The sequence below is a fragment of the Podarcis cretensis genome, assembly GCF_951804945.1.
Source record: "Podarcis cretensis genome assembly, chromosome: 14".
In the NCBI taxonomy this organism is placed as follows: domain Eukaryota; kingdom Metazoa; phylum Chordata; class Lepidosauria; order Squamata; family Lacertidae; genus Podarcis; species Podarcis cretensis.
The window spans coordinates 10584902-10603850 of NC_137183.1; the positions used below are offsets into that span (position 1 = coordinate 10584902).

Sequence of the window (18949 nt, forward strand, 5' to 3'; positions counted from 1 at the left end):
TTATAGAAGTCCATGGTATATATTATGAGAAATATGGGAAACAGACGCTCATAGTGATAGCTTAGAACAGTGGTTCCCAAAAGGGTGTGGCAGGAGACGACAGCAAGTATGGCAGGAAGAGTCAAAGCCAATCAGTATTATATTCTGAGAATGATTCATGTTCTTATGTAGCTGCATTGTTTTATATCTTCTGGATGTCCCATGGTCGTATTATAAAGTAGTTGCATTCTATGTTATAAATCAAATACTGCTAGTTGTTATTTTTGTTTTCCAATATATTTTCTATAAATAAAAAAATTGGTGTTTTGCGAGCAAGTTTTTATTCTGAAAGTCTGGCCCAGAGAAAAAAGTTTGATAACTACTGGCTTAGAAAGAGGGACTGATTAAATTTCATGTAACATTCATGAGTTTTGTTCCCCCTCCCCTCTTTTCCTCAGTTCTTGTTATAGAAATGAGTGCTTTATATCTGACTGATGCTGTGGATAACTGGAGGAGACACAATAATTTTCAGAATATAATTTTTTAAACTATAATGTTGATGGTTCCTTTAAAAAAAATTTTGCCTGCTCCTCATGAACTGGGAAAACCAAAAAATATTCTAGTTTCCTTATAAATGGAGCTAACAAAAATGTAAAAAAAATAAATTCAGTTTGTCATTATTGCCTGAATAAATTATACTTTTAATATATCAGACAGGATAATTCTATGGTAAATTTATATGTAATGCACTTTTTGTTCCTAAAGTAACAGTGATCTTTGATACATAAAAAGTGTTTTGTTGTTGTTGTTTTTTTTAAAAAATCCCCCCCCCCAAGTGTTCATTCTCCCCGCCCCCAATTAAAATAAAAAAAAATCCTACATGGCTTCAAAATATCCAGAAATGTTACATCTCTGTGCTGAATAAATAAGGTCAACTGGAGGAACCCCAACTGAGTTGCAGCTCAAGTTCAAGTTGTCCATTGTCATAAAGAAATAGTAAGAGTAGAAATGGGAACTAATTATTATTTCATTTTTGGAAATAAGTTAAATTTTTAAAAACCCTCATCGTTTTGGGTATTTGAATAATGGAATAGCAACATGATGATTCAGGATAGATATGTCTGCATATGTACCAATATTATATGTGCACCAATTGTGTTTTAAAAATACTATGGCAGTTGTTAGATCAACAGAAATCTCAGTCCTCATATATATGTGGTTTCTTGCCCTTCTGCTCTACATTGGAGGAGGTTGTAATGGGGAAAGAGCAACAAAAGGAGATGTCTCAGGTTTCACTTTTGCCACCATACAGACGAGCCAGGAAACAGAATTTGCAATTCCAGGAAGAATTTTTATTGAACGATCTCTGCCCATAATAAATAGAGCCATAGAACAGAAAAACAGGGAGGAGACTCACTGCACAACAAGGATGGCAGAGTCACAGGGCATCTTCAGCATCCCAATAACCCGTTTCAGCCTTTTGTAACCTGGCGCCCTCCAGTTGTACTCCAAAAACTCTAGTACGCACCAGGTTACAAAAGGCTTCCCTAATTTGTTGCTGAGCTAATAATGTCTCTTATCCACATCAGAGGCTGCACCTTATTTTCTACCGTGGATTGTTTCCCATTGCCTGATCTCAGCTTTGACCTGTATTTTACATAGGGACAGGGAGACACAACAAGCTGGGTGGAGGGAGACAGATGGCTGAGCCCAGGAAGGAAGGACAGCTGGATGACTGAAGTGGGTGTGATGACGAGAGAAGGAAGCATTCTGGTCACTGCGTCAAGGAGTGGATAATGTCCTTTACTAGCATGGTGCTAATCAACATCTTCTCGCTATTGATAGTGAGCTGTGCCACGCTGCCCGCCTTCTTCTCCAGCATGATGAGGATGAGACTTCCACTGCTAACCGTCTTGGCGGCAAACCTGTTCAGAGGGAACACAACCCCAACAAGAAGGTGACTGCACGTCACAAGGTTTAGTATGGTGCAGTAGTCTGAGCAGTGTTTCTCAAACTTGGGTCTCTAGCTGTTTTTGGACTACAATTCCCATCACCCCTGAACACTGGTGCTGCTAGCCATGCATGATGGGAGCTGTAGTCTAAAGATAGCTACAAGTTTGGGAAACCCTGAGTTAGTGCAATTTCCCCAGCCTAGTGCCATGTAGATGCTCTGGACTGCAACTCCCATCTGCCCCAGCCAGCATGGGGTGGGAGTAGTAGTTCATAAACTGCAGGGTACCAGGTTGGGGAAGGCAAGTTCAATTCCCCACTGTGAGTCCTGGAAGACCTGCTCCCTGCCTTGCAGGCCTTCCTCCACCTGACCTGGGAAGGAGGTGCCCTGATTGATTCCAGCTACAAAAAAACCTGAGGCTGCTGAAGTGGTCACAGACCATCTCAGCTGCCTTTCAGTGCAGATGTAGGTTGCTGAGCCTGAGCTTCCATAGGTGCCACCCACCCTGAACCACCATTGGCAGGATTGGCAGCAGCTATATTCTTTTGTTAATTGTGCTGTTGTGGTGCTGTGGGTTAAACCACAGAGCCTAGGACTTGCCGATCAGAAGGTCGACGGTTCGAATCCCCGTGACGGGGTGAACTCCCATTGCTCGGTCCCTGCTCCTGCCAACCTAGCAGTTCAAAAGCACGTCAAAGTGCAAGTAGTTAAATAGGTACCACTCCAGCGGGAAGGTAAACGGCGTTTCCGCGCGACGCTCTGGTTCCCCAGAAGCGGCTTAGTCATGCTGGCCACATGACCCGGAAGCTGTACGCCGGCTCCCTCGGCCAATAAAGCGAGATGAGTGCCACAACCCCAGAGTCGTCCGCGACTGGACCTAATCGTCAGGGGTCCCTTTACCTTTAAATGTGCATTTTATATTTAACTTGCTTTAGCAATGTTTTCATTCCCGCCCCCACTTAACTCTGCTGTGTTAAATGTGTATTCTGTAGCTGACTTTCTTTGTAATGTACTATTTTGAAATCTTTAAGTTAATATTTTAGTTTCCTGTTAATTATGTTGCTTTGAATGTATGCTTTATATTTGGTTTTCTTCAGTAATGTTTTATTCTGCATTTTTTATTTGATGTTTTAATGTGTTGCACATTAAATGGGTGGCACTGTGGTCTAAACCACTGAGCCTCTTGGGCTTGCTGATCGGAAGATCGGCGGTTCGAATCCCCGTGACGAGGTGAGCTCCCGTTGTTCAGTCCCAGCTCCTGCCAACCTAGCAGTTCGAAAGCACGCCAAAAAGTGCAAGTAGATAAATAGGTACTGCTCCGGCAGGAAGCTAAACGGCCTTTCCGTTTCGCCAGTGGCTTAGTCATGCTGGCCACATGACCAGGAAAAACTGTATGTGGACAAACGCCGGCTCCCTCGGCCAGTAAAGCGAGATAAGCGCCGCAACCCCAGAGTCATCTGCGACTGGACTTAACTGTCAGGGGTCCTTTACCTTTACCTTTAAACTGCTTTGAGATTTTTTTTCTTTAAAATATAAAGCCATATAGAAATGAAATTACAGTATTATTAATAATAATCCCTCCCTTACATCCTCAGCATGTTTTCATTTTTATTGGGCTGTTTATACCTAAAGAACATTTGCCTAAAAGAAGACATCATAAGATCTGCCAAGCCTTTCTGTAGTTTGGTCTTTGGTTTCCAAAGACCAAAAGAATAGCACATAAAAGCGGTTTGAAACCTGAGCAATGAGTCTAGATTTTTGTCTATACAGAAAATGCTAGGACAATAGAGATTACAGTCCCTAGAGAGGTACGAAATGCTAAAAGACTAAAGAGAGGGTGGTGTTTTTAAGAAGTGAAGATCAATCCACATCCTTTCTCAAGGGCAACCAGCTGTCTAGACTTTAAGCGCCCTAGATATTCTTACACTAAAGGCTGCTAGATCCAGAATTCAGAAAAAAATGAATGCTGATGTTGCAGACCTGTGAGGCTCTGAAATGTTACTATTCGGGGAGATTTGCGCAACACTAGGTAGACAGTAATTTAATTGCCCTAGCTGTAATGTGTGGTATCCTGGCTTTGTGTAGCTTCAACATTTCCTTTGTTCCATCAAAGTCTGGAACTACAGCTGCAAATTTGTGGGCATCAAGGGCAAGTATTTGAGAACAGAACCAGTAATAGAAGTTGTCAGACATCCAGATGGGGATTAGAAGTGACCCAAGAATATGAGGTTAGGACAGGGATGGAAAACTGGAGGCCCACCATGTGTTGTTGGACAATTCCTATCAGCCCCAGCCATCATGGCCAATGGTGAGGGATGATGGGAGTTGTAGTCCAGCAACCTCTGGCAGGTCACAATCCTCACTATTTAGAAGAAGCAGAGACAACATTGATCTTGGCATATGGCAGCCATCTTCTCACCGATACTCCTTGTCTGAGCCACAAGGCACACGGCTAACGTTGGCTGCAGATGTCACCTGTTGCACAATCATGTGGTCACTCTGGCATTTGTCAGGTAGAGTCAACTTCTCTGTGATTTCACTCATCCCTGTTAGCTTCCCTGGAGGACAGAAGGTAGAAAAGGGGGAAAAAGAACAGTAGACACCTGGGTGGAGACAGTGTATGACTTGGGAGGAAAAGGTCCAGGTTTCCCTGGCTGTTTAGGATACAAACCAATCTAGAATGGGAGATTTATGCTATGCGTAGCTTCCCGTCAGCTCCCACTTCAGGTTGCATATGCAACTCTGGAATTCCCATTCCCTAAAAACATTTGATACTGTCAACTGAAGGATTTGAATTTCGCCACCTCATGTCTGCTTCTATCCTTGAGATCTGCAGGTCAAATGTCTGCAACTATTCAATTTTTTTTCTGGTCAACTCCACCCTATAGGATACCGTGCCTGTACCTCTAAGGAAAAAGGCATCAGCCCACAGTGACTAATGCAATCTCAATAGCTAATGCAAATTTCTGAACGGTACACATTTTCCTGTTGCAGCCTGCCCATGTTCTTAGGTCTAGAGGAGATGCCCTTCTTGTCTTTCCACCACCAAGAGAAGGGCATTATATGGAGATATGGAATAGGGTAGGGGAAGCCAACATGGCGTCCTCCAGATGTTGTTGGACTACAACTCCCATCAGCCCTGGCCACTGGCTGTGCTGGCTGAGGGTGATGGGAGTTGGGAATCCAAGAACACCTGGAGGCACCACATGGTCAACCTTTGAGGTAGGGGTCTTCTCTATGTTGGTGCTCTGCCAATGGATTGCCCTCTGCCTAGAGTAGGGGTGGGGAGCTGGATCTGACCAGTGGGCCAGATTTTTATCTCCCCTACCCCTTGCAGTGCGAGTCCGACAGGTGGGTGGAGTGACCCACTTGTCAAGCCCCTGATATCACAATGATAACAGGTATCCTGTGTTTGCCCATGTGGATGAGCGGCTGATTGTTGCCACGTGCAAAGCGCTGTGCAGAGGGCCATAGGTTCTTTGTCCCTGGGCTAGAGGCACAATTGGTGCTGACACTTTTGGTGTTTTGGTGCTTGGCGAAAACTCATCTGTTCCCTTAGGGCAGTGTTGGCCAAACTTGAGTCTCCAGGTGTTTTTGGACTACAACTCCCATCACCCTAGCTAACAGGACCAGTGATCAGGGATGATGGGAACTGTAGTCCCAAAAGAGTTGAAGGGCCAAGTTCGGCCAACACTGCCTTAGCGCATGGTTTCCCAAACTTGGCCCTGCAGCTGTTTTTGGACTACAACTGCCATAATCCTTAGTTAGCAGGACCAGTGGTCAGGGATGATGGGAACTGTAGTCCAAAAACACCTGGAGACCCAAGTTTGGGAAACCTTGACCAGGGGGTAATGGATTTTTTTTCCTGCTGCAAGTGAGAAGACCCGAGACCCGGAACCCTGAGTACTATAGGACTATGCTCTATTTGTATCTGGCTTTTGTGAACTGCCCTGAGACCTGCGGGTATAGGGTGGTACACAAATTTAATTAACAACAATAACAATAATTTAGAAGCTGCGTTAAATTGGCTTTATCATAATGCTGCTTTACCATTTTATTGTTTCACAATCCACACCGGGATCATATGGTGAAGGGAAGGCTAGAAACTTCTTATAAATAAACAGATAAATCTCAGCCCCAAAGGTTACCATCTGATAGTGGATACAACCAGTGGGTGACCTTATAAACTGGTTCCAAGTTTGCTGCTGCTGTGGGGAGGTAGGGCCCCCAAATGATGCTGTGTCTCCCTGAGTATATTAGCATATTATTATAAAACTAAAGCAAAATTAGTTTTCAAGCTTTAGCTTTTTCGGTGGGGTGTGTGGAGCTACTTTGGGAGCATATTTAAACAGAAAAGCAGCATATAAAATATTTGCAGTGAATAAATGTTTACATACAATTGCCATTTTGGATGCATGCAGAGTATCTATTAAAATAATAATGTGAAGGGGCAGCAGTGTTAGAGGCCTTCATGAACAGTGGCAGCACTATTTGTTGTACCTTCGCAGTGTACGTAGCTATCTGCACTTGCTTAATAAGGATGGCCCTGATCCTGAATATTTTGCCTAAACCTGTCCATATTCAACCCCTTACTTCTTATTGGATTAGGATTATTGTTGTCTACACTACAGATGGTTCACTGACCACGGTTAGAACCAGATCTGCATTCAAAACCCTAAATCTAGGATTTGAATGCAGGCTTCCAAGGCAGAGCCAAGTGGAAAGACTTCATGGACTGAATCACTTCATTCTGCAAATGTGGGAGGAGGATGTTGCATAATCAAAAGTTTCCATAGGAAAAAAAAAGAGAGAATGTCAAGCGGAAAGCTAGGCTAAATTGTTCTCCGTGTCCTGCTAATTTTCTACAGGCAGGGTGGGTTTTTTGTTTTGTTTTGGTTTTAAATATGCCTGAACATTCAAATATGTAATGCAACACCTGCAGCCCTACATGATACTTGTCGGGAAAAGATTCGCAAGTTGATTCTGATGAATATAAAACCGACCTTGGGTTTTGCAATACAATTGTGTGGTTACACTCCACTGTGGATAGCAATTCCTATTTATTTTATTTATTTGCCAACACATCTTATAGGCTTGTGGGACAGACCTAAGAGCTTCTGATTGCTGCAGAGAGAGCTGCAAGGGGCACATCCTGACAAGATCCAGAGTTCAGGGCAATTCTAGTTTGACACACCCTACCCCGTTCTATCCAGGATGAGTCCCCATTGTATCTTAGCTGAACAAGAGGTACTGATGGGGGCTATCTGAAAAGAAGACATAAGATCGATATATGTTGTAATACCTATATAAGCCAAGAGTTCCCAAATGGAAGTGTACTATGTGTCCAAGGGAGGGTATAGGTGTATTTTCGTGTGTGTTTTATAATATTCAGGAAGGGACCCTCATAAAGCAAAAGCATTTTAGCACACACACCCCACCCTAGAGGATTATATTTCTAGTGTTCTTACGAACAGCCATTCCAAACTAGTAGGCTTTGGGTTAATTGTCCCAGAAAGCCCCCCTGCTTGCAGAAAGTGGTGTGCAGCTTGGAGTGTTATTAGAGGCAGTGGTGCCTGGGTGCCGGGCATTAACATGCCAAAAAGGCTGCCTTGCTGGACCATGCAGGGAGTTTCGTCAGCTGACGGGATGCCAGGTGCTCTGCCAAGGTAAAAGGAGAAGGGAAGACGGAGGGGAAGGTACAGAAAGGGCTCAGGAGCAGGTCCACCCCTCTGCTGGTCTCTCTCACAGCTGGGGAGCAGCATGCAAAAGTACATGCAACTCTACTGCAGAGGCAGAAAACCTAGTGGCCCATCAGAAGGTAAAGACGCTTGCGGGCATTGGTGTCCTTACCAAAGCTTCAATGCCAAAACCTTTCATTGAGAGCCTAGCAAACTGAGTTCTGAGGATGCTCCCTCGGTTGCAGAACAGCTTGCCTGTGTGTTCTGTCAGCTGATGCCCAAGAGCCAATTCCTTTCTGCCAGGGCCTATATATTCTTAGCCTCTGCGCTTGCTCCTGAATCAGAACAACATGCCTCTGATGCAAGGACAACTGTGTGGGAGTGCCTGTGCTTTTGGATCTTGGCCCCTGTCCAGTTTTGATGATGCATCCTCCTCTAGCCCAAGGCCAAGAATCTGTGGCCCGTAAGTCCAACTCTATTCAGCTCTAGCCAGCATGGCTAGTGGTCAAGGGTGATGGGAGACTCCAGCTTTAGCCCCCTTTATCCTTGTCTGCTGCACTGGAATTCACCTTACTTCTGCCCAACTTGGATCAAGAGCCAGATCCTTTGGGTCCTCTCAACAAAGTTATTAAAGACCCAATAACACCCCTTGCTTTTGGGTCAATACTTGGAAACTTAGCCCTGGGCCAATACGTCATCCATCTTCTGTCAGAGTCTATCTCAAACTCCGGTGGAGCTCAGTAAGTAAAGCTTAAAAATAGCCACGCACTCCAGTGTCTGGCACGCCTTCATAGGTTACACCGAACCATAAGAACTTTTAAAAAAATTAGCTAATCAATATTAATTAATAACTGCTAACTTTACTGCCCTATTGCTGTGTGTAGTGTCAATGTACAGCTGACACCCAACATCTGGGCAGTAGCTTAAAATTTGATATGGTGTAGAAATTCTTATAATCCTTGCAAAGTTGAAAATAAAGTTTTTGAAATAATAATAATAATAATAATTTATATCCCGCCCATCTGGCTGGGTATCCCCAGCCACTCTGGGCGGCTCCCAACAGAATATTAAAAACATGATCAAACATCAAACATTAAAAACATCCCTAAACAGGGTTGCCTTCAGATGTCTTCTAGAAGTCAGATAATTGTTTATTTGTTTGGCATCTGATGGGAGGGTGTTCCACAGGGCGGGCACCACTACCGAGAAAGAGTTGCTAGCCTCCTAAATCAGCCTTCATCAACCTGGTGTCTTCTAGAGGTTATTGGACTACAACTCCCATCAACCCCAGGGGGCTGATGGGAGTTATAGTCCAACAACCTCTAGAGGGCACTAGGTTAGTGAAGTCTTTCCTAAATGTTTCCCCATGTGTATTGACATCTGTACTAGGCTGGGGTGGGGAGACCCAACAAGTACTTCCTTCAAACATGTTTTCTATACAGTCGTAACTCGGGTTATGCTTCAGGTTGCGTTTTTTCGGGTTATGGACCGCCGAAACCCGCAAGTACCGGAACGAGTTACTTCTGGGTTTCAGCAGTCGCGCATGCACAGAAGTACTAAACTGCAACTCCCGCGCGCGCAGCTCTGGGTTGCAAACGTGTATCCCGCACGGATCACGTCCGCAACCCGAGCGTCCACTGTACTAGTTAAATGGAGACAATTCTTACTTGCCGGGGTGACAAACAGCCTGCCGGGAAATCCTTTATTGCAGTGTTCCCCAACCTTGGGCCTCCAGCTGTTTTTGGACTACAACTCCCATCATCCCTCGCTAGCCAGACCAGTGGTCAAGGATGATGGGAGTTGTAGTCCAAAAACAGCTGGAGGCCCAAGGTTGGGGAACACGGCTTTATTGCACTAGCAAGCTAGAAAGGTTACATCTTCCTGACCTCTATTACCCTGTTTGCGACCTATTAACAGAGTTTGGTAGGTGGGGGCATGGGGAAAAGGGGCAAGGGATCGGGAAAGTTGCAGGAGAAATAGGGTGTGTCTACAGTGCAAGTTGCACCAGGCTAAGGTTAGGAGAAGGATGTGTGTGTGTCTGTGGTGAAAGCAGTGCTAATTAAAGGCTCTGCAGCTAGTGGGTTGGGAAGAGTCCCCAGGGTAGAAGCAGTGCTATTACTACGGCTAGAAAAGGAGAGAAACTACCCAGTGGAAGCAGCGCTAGCACTACGGCTACAAGGAGCAGACAGCAGCTGCAGCATCCACAGAAAGTAGCTACCTGTGCTGGGACTTACCCACACCCATCCTTAACAGTTGCTCTAAAGAAAAAGAAGAAGCAAGAATGCACAAGGCAGCGGAGGAGAACAAAACACATGATTAGCGTCAGCTGCCAACATGGCCCCCAACCAAAAGTGCTCCCCCCATAGCCACGGCCAGCCCGAGAGGGTGATGGCAGCTCTTGAATGGGGGCGGCACCAAGAATGCCCTCCCCATGTGGGTCTCTCTCCCATTTCTCTCTCGCTGGCCAGTTACACCCGGAGCAAAAAACCATTGGAAATCACAGGAGTAGGGAAACTCTCAAACCCACAAAAAGAGAAGCATGGTCTGCATGCAAAATGCAGTACAATCCTATATATGTTTACTTGGAATTAAGGCCCACTATGCCCAGTGGGGCTTACTCCCAGGAACATGTGAATAAGATCGCATCCTTGATGCAGCAGGAAAACAGCCATGACGATTTTGAGTCTGGTTGCCTTTTTGTAGGGAGAAAGCACCCCACAGATGCCTATACTAGGGCGAGGCAGTGGGGGGGGGGCTGAGGGGAGGGGAGGGAAGCCCGAATGGCCAAGGGCAATTCTCCCCTGTCTAGTATGATCTCGCTTCTCTTCCGGGGCAGAGTGGGCGAACAGAGAAGAGGGCTGTGCAATCCTGTCTTCATTGCCAAGCTATAGGTTTGGAGCTTGCTGTTGAGAATCTGCCCTGCTTCCTTTTACAGCTGGTTTGGGGGGGGGGAGAAATAACACTTACCTTGCTCCTTTTTGAATTCATTCTCGCTCATGAAGACAGGAGCCATGAGCTCCCCCACTGGGGGCTGGATGGACACATAGAACTGGCGTGTGTGTGTGCTGGAAACAGAAAGAGACCGTGCAAGGTGAGCTAACACAAAGGAGAAGCTTGGCTTCACCAAGAATTCACCAAGAACAGGACACTATACAGTGGTACCTCGGGTTACATACACTTCAGGTTACATACACTTCAGGTTACAGACTCCACTAACCCAGAAATAGTGCTTCACGTTAAGAACTTTGCTTCAGAATAAGAACAGAAATCTTGCTCCGGCGGCGTGGCAGCAGCAGGAGGCCCCATTAGCTAAAGTGGTGCTTCAGGTTAAGAACAGCTTCAGGTTAAAAACAGGCCTCCGGAACAAATTAAGTACTTAACCCAAGGTACCACTGTAATCTATCCTGCAGCTATTGTACCCTCGGCTAGTTATCTTACCTTTCCTACTCATGATGGCCTTTAGGGCAAATGGGGCACTGGCCCACTAACCTCAACCATTCCCCCATCTACCTTCCTTTTTACTTGCAACCAGTCCAACAGGTGGCCACTGCCTGTCAGCTCCTTCCTGTTGCCCTTATAGACCATGGGCAGGGAAGAGGAAGAGGAAGGAAAGCAAAACTTAGAATTAACTGGCTCTGTCTGTCATTGGTTTGTATCCAGTATTAGACCTATTCAGAGTAGACCCATTTAAAGTAATGGACACATCTAAACTCGGCCCATTAATTCAAATGGGTCTACTCTGAGTTGGACTTTGTTGGGTGCAACCCACTCCAGTCTCAGCAGCCACCAATTTCCACTGATATGGCCATGTTCCCCGTCTTCCGTCCTTGAATTGTCTTCCTCTATCTTCCTGAGATCGTTTTAAAATCTTACTTTCAAACACTTGTATTTTGTTCCCCTGTTTATCCTTTTTTAAACTTCAAATTGCTCTTTTATTGCTCTGCACAGCAATCTCTAACTTAAACCAAAATGTTGTGTCTGTGGTCTCACACATCTATCCATTTTTGGTGGCAGCTCCTTAAATGTGGGACTCATTGCCTCTTTGTATTTGCACGAGTCAGTCTCCCTCCCACTCTATAAGAAGCAGATAACAGATATGTTATCTGTTTTTGCAGGCCTCCTTCTAATCTGCACACACACACACACACACACACATATATATATATATTCAAGAAAGTAAAACCAAAGCATATCACAGTGTCAGTTTGCATTTCTTGGTACGGAAAGTATTGATCTGATGTGTATAAATCTTTCCTATTGGAAGTAATTCAAGAGGGTTCTGGAAGCTTCTCTGTGTGAAAGAAACTGGTGAAAGCTGGAAGTTTCTAGCTGAAACGTAAGTTTCTATTCTGCCCAGAGACAAGCTGCAGGTTCATGATGTTTGGGTTATTCCTTCAGAGAAGCTGAGTACAGCTGGCTTAAATTAGTTCTGTTATCTCTTTCTGTCAAGGTCATGCTGAATATAAAAGTAGGGCCAGAAGGAGCCTGGGTTTCACTTTCTATCTCTCTTTCCTTCTTGTGTGGCATTCTGTATATAGTATGCTTAGTATTAGGGTTTTAATCTTATTGTAAGTTATTGCAAGTTTAAGTTTAGTCTACTGCAACTGGATTCCTTATGGGCAGTGCCAATCCTGAATGTATTGGATTTGTGACCATGATGCTCATTTGCCTTCAGTAGCAGTAAAGCTCTGCTGGATGAAGTATTAATTGCCTCTGATCTATTTTTTGGGAATCTTGCAATGTGTTTAAGTTTTTACTCTGCTAACTATATGTTGGAATCTGCTCTGGATCAATACGAGTAGAATTCATGACATGCAGCCCATTGACTAAGGTGACCTGCAGGGAGCTCTCTCATACACCCCCACCTGCTGCAAACAAACAAACAAGTAGAAGTATAAATATTATTATTATTTAGTAGCAGCAACATTCATCTTATAGCACAGAAAGGATCGACCTATCAGTGAGGTAGCAAGGACAAGGTAGACATGAAGCTAGCGGAGAGAATGGCAAAATATTGCTGATATGGAGTTATTGTACTCTTGAGAGCAGAGCAGAGCTCCTGCTATTCTGTTATGGTGGAGATTCTTTGGTCTGCTCATTGCTGAGAACACAGCCATTACTTTGCACAAATTGAAGGAGAAGAGGTACTCACCAGAGCTGGAAGCTGGCTGCCTGGGTCGAGTCACAAAAGTCTATGCCCATAGCAACACTGACTGTTTCACCAGGTGCCAAAGACTCTGCAAGCCCAGGAGAAAAGGACCCAAGTGAGCTGTTAGGGTTGCCCCCATCTCGCACCTTGCACCAGGAGGCTCCAAAGTACCTTAGGGTGGGTTCAACAACCCCTCCAGTTTCATTAAGCAATACATGTTGGACCTGCGATAAAAGTCTGGGCACTCCATCCCAAACCCCATTTCCACCCAAAAGTCAGTCAATGCTTTCTATGGCTACTGTACACGCTGAGTCATCACTAGGCTGATTTTTGAGGATCAGCCCCCTAGTGGGTTTGGGGGGATAGGGTTGCACTTCTGAAAACTTCTGGTTTCCTACAAGTCTGCAGATATTTCCCTCTGGTGCGACGGCACTCGCACCTGAACTTTAGAAACAGTGCCAATGTTGCTGTTCCAAATGGCCCAGAGGCTAGAATAAAAGGAAAATGGCCCAACTCCTATGCTGTTGCAATTCTTTCCCCCAAGCCAAACAGTAGTGGTTCTAACCACAAGAGACACACTCAGACTAGTGCATGGTGTAGTGGTTAGAGTGTTGAACCTGGGAGACCAGAGTTTAAACCCCCATTCAGCCTCAAAGCTCAGTGAGTGACTTTGGGCCCGTCAGTTTCTCTCTCTCTGTTTCTCTCCCCCACCTCACAGGGCTGTTGTGAGGATAAAAATGAGAGACAGAACCATGAGAAACACATAAGCTACCTCAAGATCCCTGGAGAATAAAGGTAAAGGTAAAGGGACCCCTGACCATTAGGTCCAGTTGTGGCCGACTCTGGGGTTGCGGTACTCATCTCACTTTATTGGCCGAGGGAGCCGGTGTGTACAGCTTCTGGGTCATGTGGCCAGCATGACTAAGCCGCTTCTGGCAAACCAGAGCAGTGCATGGAAACGCCGTTTACCTTCCCGCCAGAGCGGTACCTATTTATCTACTTGCACTTTGATGTGCTTTTGAACTGCTGGGTTGACAGGGACTGATTCGAACCACCGATCTTCTGATCGGCAAGTCCTAGGCTCTGTGGTTTAGGCCACAGCGCCACCCGCGTCCCTTCCCTGGAGAATAGGTAGGATATAAATGGAATAAAATATATAAATAAGTATCAGCTAGGCTTGCTAGGGGGTAGGTAACATTATTAAACCCAACTGACTACCCCAGAAGGAGCCAACAAAAAGCATGGCTGCCTGCTGAGTCCCAAGCGCATGCATGTACCCATGCTCACATAGATCCTACCGATCTCCTTGAACTCCTGGACACGCATGCCTGAGAGTAGCTTGGGCTCATTCACACGGATGTTCTTCACCTCAGCAGCGGTGTTATTGGAGATCTGGATCTGCACAGCCACCATGCGGGAATCAGGGGTGAAAGGCTGTCGGCTGAAGTAATACTCAACAGACAGCCCCTCTCCTGTCATGCGATGCAGCAGCTCATACGTCTTCACAGCGCCAAACACAGGACTGATCATCTGCAAAGCAGGAGAGGGAGGAAGGAAGGAAGGAAGGAAGAAATGGGGAGATTCAGGCAGGCTAAAGTGCAACGAGGAGAGGCAGGATGGAAGGAGGAAGCCCAAGAAGGAACCAGATGCGCCTTCCTAAATCCCCTTAGGAAAAAAACAGGTATTTTAACAGCTTCTAATCTGGATGGAAAAGTCGCCTTCCATACAATGGGTTAACGATTTGCACTCCCTCTCCTTATCTGAAGTGGCACCGTATCAACATAAGCACAATTAACAGAAATACAAGAAGCATTTGATTAGCTTTTCTTGAAATTTACCGTATTTTTCGTCCCATAGGACGCTCCGTCCCATAGGACGCACTTAGTTTTTTGGGGGGGAAATAAAGGGAATTTTTTTTTCCCTTTATTTCCCCCCCAAAAGCAGGTCGGGGAAACCGAACCAGGTCGAGGAACAGTGGGATGGCGGCACTGCGCCTTCCTGCTGTCCCCCGAGCTTGTGGGGCTGGTCGATGTCTGCCCAGCGCGAGGGGCACTCTGCTTCAGAGTGCTAGGCGCGCTGGGTGGCAGGCTGCTATCCGCAGCGTGGGGAGCCCTGCGGGGAACTCCTGCAGGGCTCCCCACGCTGCGGATGTTTGTCTGGTGCACGGGGCGCTCTGCTTCAGGGTGCTAGGCCCGCCGGGCGGCTGGCTGCTATCCGCAGCGTGGGGAGCCCTGTGGGGAACTCCCGCAGGGCTGCCTAGGCTGCGGATGTGTTCCCGAAGCGCCAGGCGCTCTGCTTTCAGGGCGCCCGCGCTCCAGGAAGCAGGCTGCTATCCGCGGCCTAGACATCCCTGTGGGAACTCCCGCAGGGCTGCCTAGGCTGCGGATGTCTTCCTGAAGCCTGGAGAGCGAGAGGGATCGGTGCGCACCGACCCCTCTCGCTCTCCAAGCTTCAGCGAAAGCCTGCATTCGCCCCATAGGACGCACCCAGGTTCCCCCTTCATTTTTGAAGGGGAAAAAGTGCGTCCTATAGGGCGAAAAATACGGTATGCATCACAGTTGGCCATTTAGTATATATTGGTATTTCTAGTTTATATGGTCAAAACATCATATTTCCCTTTCCTACATTCCGTTTTTATTTTTTTGTTTGAATGCTACTTTCTTCTTGGTATAAATGTATAATAAAATGTATAAAGTTAGAAATCAAAAGCTGGGAACGTCCAGTGCAGTTCTCACTGGAAGGCAGCGTGGCAGCTGCCAGAGCACAGCACAGCCGTGGCCAATCATGTGTCTTGCACAGGAACACAAGGAGCTGCCGTATACTGAGCCATATCATTGGTCTATCTAGTTCAGCATTTATCTACACTACTGGCAATGGCTCACCAGGGTTTCCTAGCCCAGTTGGGAGATGCCAAATATTGAACCCAGGACCTTCTGTTTACAAAATGTGCACTCTTTTTTTTTTAAAAAATAATATTTATTAAAAATTTTAAGGGTTACAAAAAGCAAAAGTAAAAACACCATATTAAACAAAAACAAAACAACACATCACAATAAGGAAAAAAGAAGAAAAAAAAACACCATAACTAATCTCCCCATAACTTATCTTTCATTTGCTTGTTTCCTTGACCTCCTCACACCTCCCTTTTTTGTATTCCAATTCGGTTAACTATTTCAGCAAATCCTTTCCATCTTTTCCAATTTTTGTTCTGTAATTTATCTCAATATGATGTAACTTTACTTTCCCTCCTTTCACCAATTAACAGTCTATATTTTCTTAAACCCTTATAACATTTCTGCTAAAACCACATAACTTCATTCCAACCAAAATGTGCACTCTTATCAGTGAGCTATAAAATTCCCATATAGTTTATACTAGCCACTTCAGATCTTGGACAGCACACCTGGGAGACTTATTTCCCTGACAAAGACAGCTAAGGAAACGTACCACAGGCCTCTAGCTTTCCCCAGCCACATAATTATAAGGTCCTGCACCCTAAAAATCTCGTTTAAGGTCCTATCAACAAAAAAGAACCATCGTGGAATAGGGCAGTATCCAACTAACTCATCCCATCAGTGCAAGGATTTCCACTTGCGCAACAGTGTCCCTCACTTTCCTCCCCTTATGTTCACTCTACACACACTCCAAATTTGCTCCAAAGGGTTGGGAGGACACCTGGAAGATATTTAGAGGGTTGTTGGGAGCGGGGAAGGAGAGGGAGAGCTGCCGGAACATGGACGTAGCATTATATTAGTGCTATGTTCAAATTCCCACTGAACTGTGATGCTCAGTGGATGCCCTAGAGCCTAAGCCAATCACACTCTCTAGGCCAAATCAACCTCACAGGGTTGTTGTCAAACAGATGGAAGAAAGAATCGGGCATTCTGTGAGCTTCTTGGAGGAAAGAGAAGATCTAAAAAGGTACACAGGTAAATTGAGAGAGAGATAAATAAACTGAGATCACTTACAGCAGCTGCTAGAGAAGTGTCAGTCAGGGTGAGTCCCTCAAGGTCGGTCACTAGGCTGGTGGAAACTGCAGGGCTGGAGGCAACTGGCTGTGGGGGAGGGGGTGTGACTGGGGGGCAGAGAAGCAGGAAACAAGGCTTAATAAACTTCTAGATCCCGACTTTCACAATTTGGGTTGGGAAGAGAGAATGGCAAGTCAACAAGACCTGCTCTATGGGGGGAAAATAAAAGTGTCTAGAGTCAGATGTGAATGTGCGCGCGCGCACACACACACACAGTATACAAAAAAAGTTTCCAGCACCATGGACAGATCACCTGCTCTATGGCAACCTGTAAAGCAGTCATTCCAAAACTTTGGCCAGGGCACAGAACATGAATTTAAGCATGGGTCCCTATGAGGCTCCAATATGCTGCAGTGTAACAGTTGCCACTCTCTACCAGGAGTTGTTAAATGATCCAGTTGCCGACAGACCTGCTAAGCATAACTTGACCTCAGAAGAAGTCGTCACCTGCTGCATCTCTGCAAGGACAGGCTTCCTCCCAGTGACAAAGGACACAGAGTGAATTCATAGCAGGTGACCTTCTTTGAAAACAATTATTCAGACCCATCTCAGGACAACACAGGAACTTGTTGCCTTATAGCAAGTCGGATCATTGGTCCATCTAGCTCAGCTCCCTCTCCAAAGATTTCCAAGAAGAATGTTTCCAGCCTTAACCTACCTGGGGATGCTGAGGATTAAATCTGGGATCTTCTATCATCAGAGAACCACATCCCTTTCCCAAATTAGAGGAGGCATGCATGCATTTAATTTGTCTGCTTTTTCTCTTCTAAAAATAGTTATCATTACACTTTCCCCCACCCACCCCCCTAATCAGGATCAGAGCTGCAGGTGTGTCTAGCCTGTTGCCCACACTGTGTCCTTGATGCAACCCTCTCCACTTCCCAGCTATTTAACGTAGGATTTTTTTGGTGTAAATAGTTAATCCAGGTTTCAGCTTATTTGGTCTACAGGCCATGGGCACCAAACACAGCATAAGCTTTATCAAGAGAGCCTCAGCAGTGAAAAAGACTAAATATACCTGCACACAAGTTGTACCTTTTAAAAGCAAAATATGAAAAAACCCACGAATAAGCAGAAATAGTTTTCTAAAAATATGTTTTTGACTAAAGCAAGATCCTTGGCTGCATTTTCTGTAATCTTAGGATTGGAATCCGCCATTAAAATGGAAATGATTTCCCCAAGTGCGGAAGGGGTCAACTGCAGCATTTGCCCTAAGGAATGTCAGGGGAAGGGGACGATTTCTGCTGGGACCATGGTATGGTGGGAATAGGTTAAGCCCAGTGTTTCTCAAACTTGGGTACCTAGTTGTTTTTGGACTACAACTCCCATCATCCCTACCTAGCAGGACCAGTGGTCAGGGATGATGGAAGTTGTAGTCCAAAGAGAGCTGGGGACCCAAGTTTGAGAAACACTGGGTTAAGCTCCTAAACATGCCCTGTGATTCTGACCATGAATGTTCATATATTTCATTGTTTACATACCACTTACAGGGCAAAATGGCTTCTAAGAGGTTTACAACTATGAAATGAATGATTAAAATACTATTTAAAATACAGTATTTTAAATACTCAGTAACAAAAATAGTGCTAATTCTTGAAACCAGTGGCATCAGGTGAGCTTTTAGGCCTCATCCACACTGTATGTTGAAAGAAGTATCATTATGCTTTTAACAATCATGGCTTCCTCCAGAAAATCCTGAGAACTGTAATTTCTTAAGGGGGCTAAGAGTTTTTAGGAGACCACTATGCCCCTCACAGAGCTACAATTCCCAGTGTTTCCTGGGAAGGGGGAAACTGTTAAGGGGGCAACACTTACAGTCATCCAGGTCGAGCAAGGAAATCTCCTTTACCCCTTTCTTGGGGGCTTTTGGAGCAAGCTTGCTGCTGGGAGGCTGAAAGACAAGACAGAGGAAAAATTAGGAAAGTGTTAACTTTGTGTTTGCCGCATTGGCACAGCCAGTTCTAAACCCAGTCAATTCTGCCAGGCACAGCACTCTTCATACTCATCCATGTCACTCGCCACTTGAAGCCAACATATTATATGCTACTAATAGCCAACTCTGATTCTTTGAGTGCCAGTCCTCATATAGCCAAAACAGCACCATCCAGGCACAAAAGGGATGTTGGGAAACTGTGTACGTGCAGCTACTCACACAGAGTCAATT

General features: G+C 45.4%; 1 protein-coding gene across 7 annotated transcripts in view; it reads right to left on the reverse strand.

Annotated features, from left to right (window-relative positions):
* Window positions 1-1309: 1309 nt before the first annotated feature.
* Window positions 1310-18949, reverse strand: part of AP3B2 (adaptor related protein complex 3 subunit beta 2) — a 76488-nt gene continuing 58848 nt past the window's right edge. For 4 of the 7 annotated variants that reach the window (XM_079953180.1, XM_079953181.1, XM_079953176.1 and 1 more), the window contains 8 exons: window positions 18601-18676; window positions 16726-16832; window positions 14056-14287; window positions 12761-12845; window positions 10576-10673; window positions 9843-9866; window positions 4350-4488; window positions 1310-1904 (listed from right to left, as the gene is read on the reverse strand). In XM_079953180.1, the coding sequence (XP_079809306.1) occupies window positions 1754-1904; window positions 4350-4488; window positions 9843-9866; window positions 10576-10673; window positions 12761-12845; window positions 14056-14287; window positions 16726-16832; window positions 18601-18676 (912 nt within the window). In that variant the 3' untranslated portion in view covers window positions 1310-1753. The remainder of the gene's footprint in view (window positions 1905-4349; window positions 4489-9842; window positions 9867-10575; window positions 10674-12760; window positions 12846-14055; window positions 14288-16725; window positions 16833-18600; window positions 18677-18949) is intronic. The other 3 variants (XM_079953182.1, XM_079953177.1, XM_079953179.1) reach the window with 1 other exon arrangement.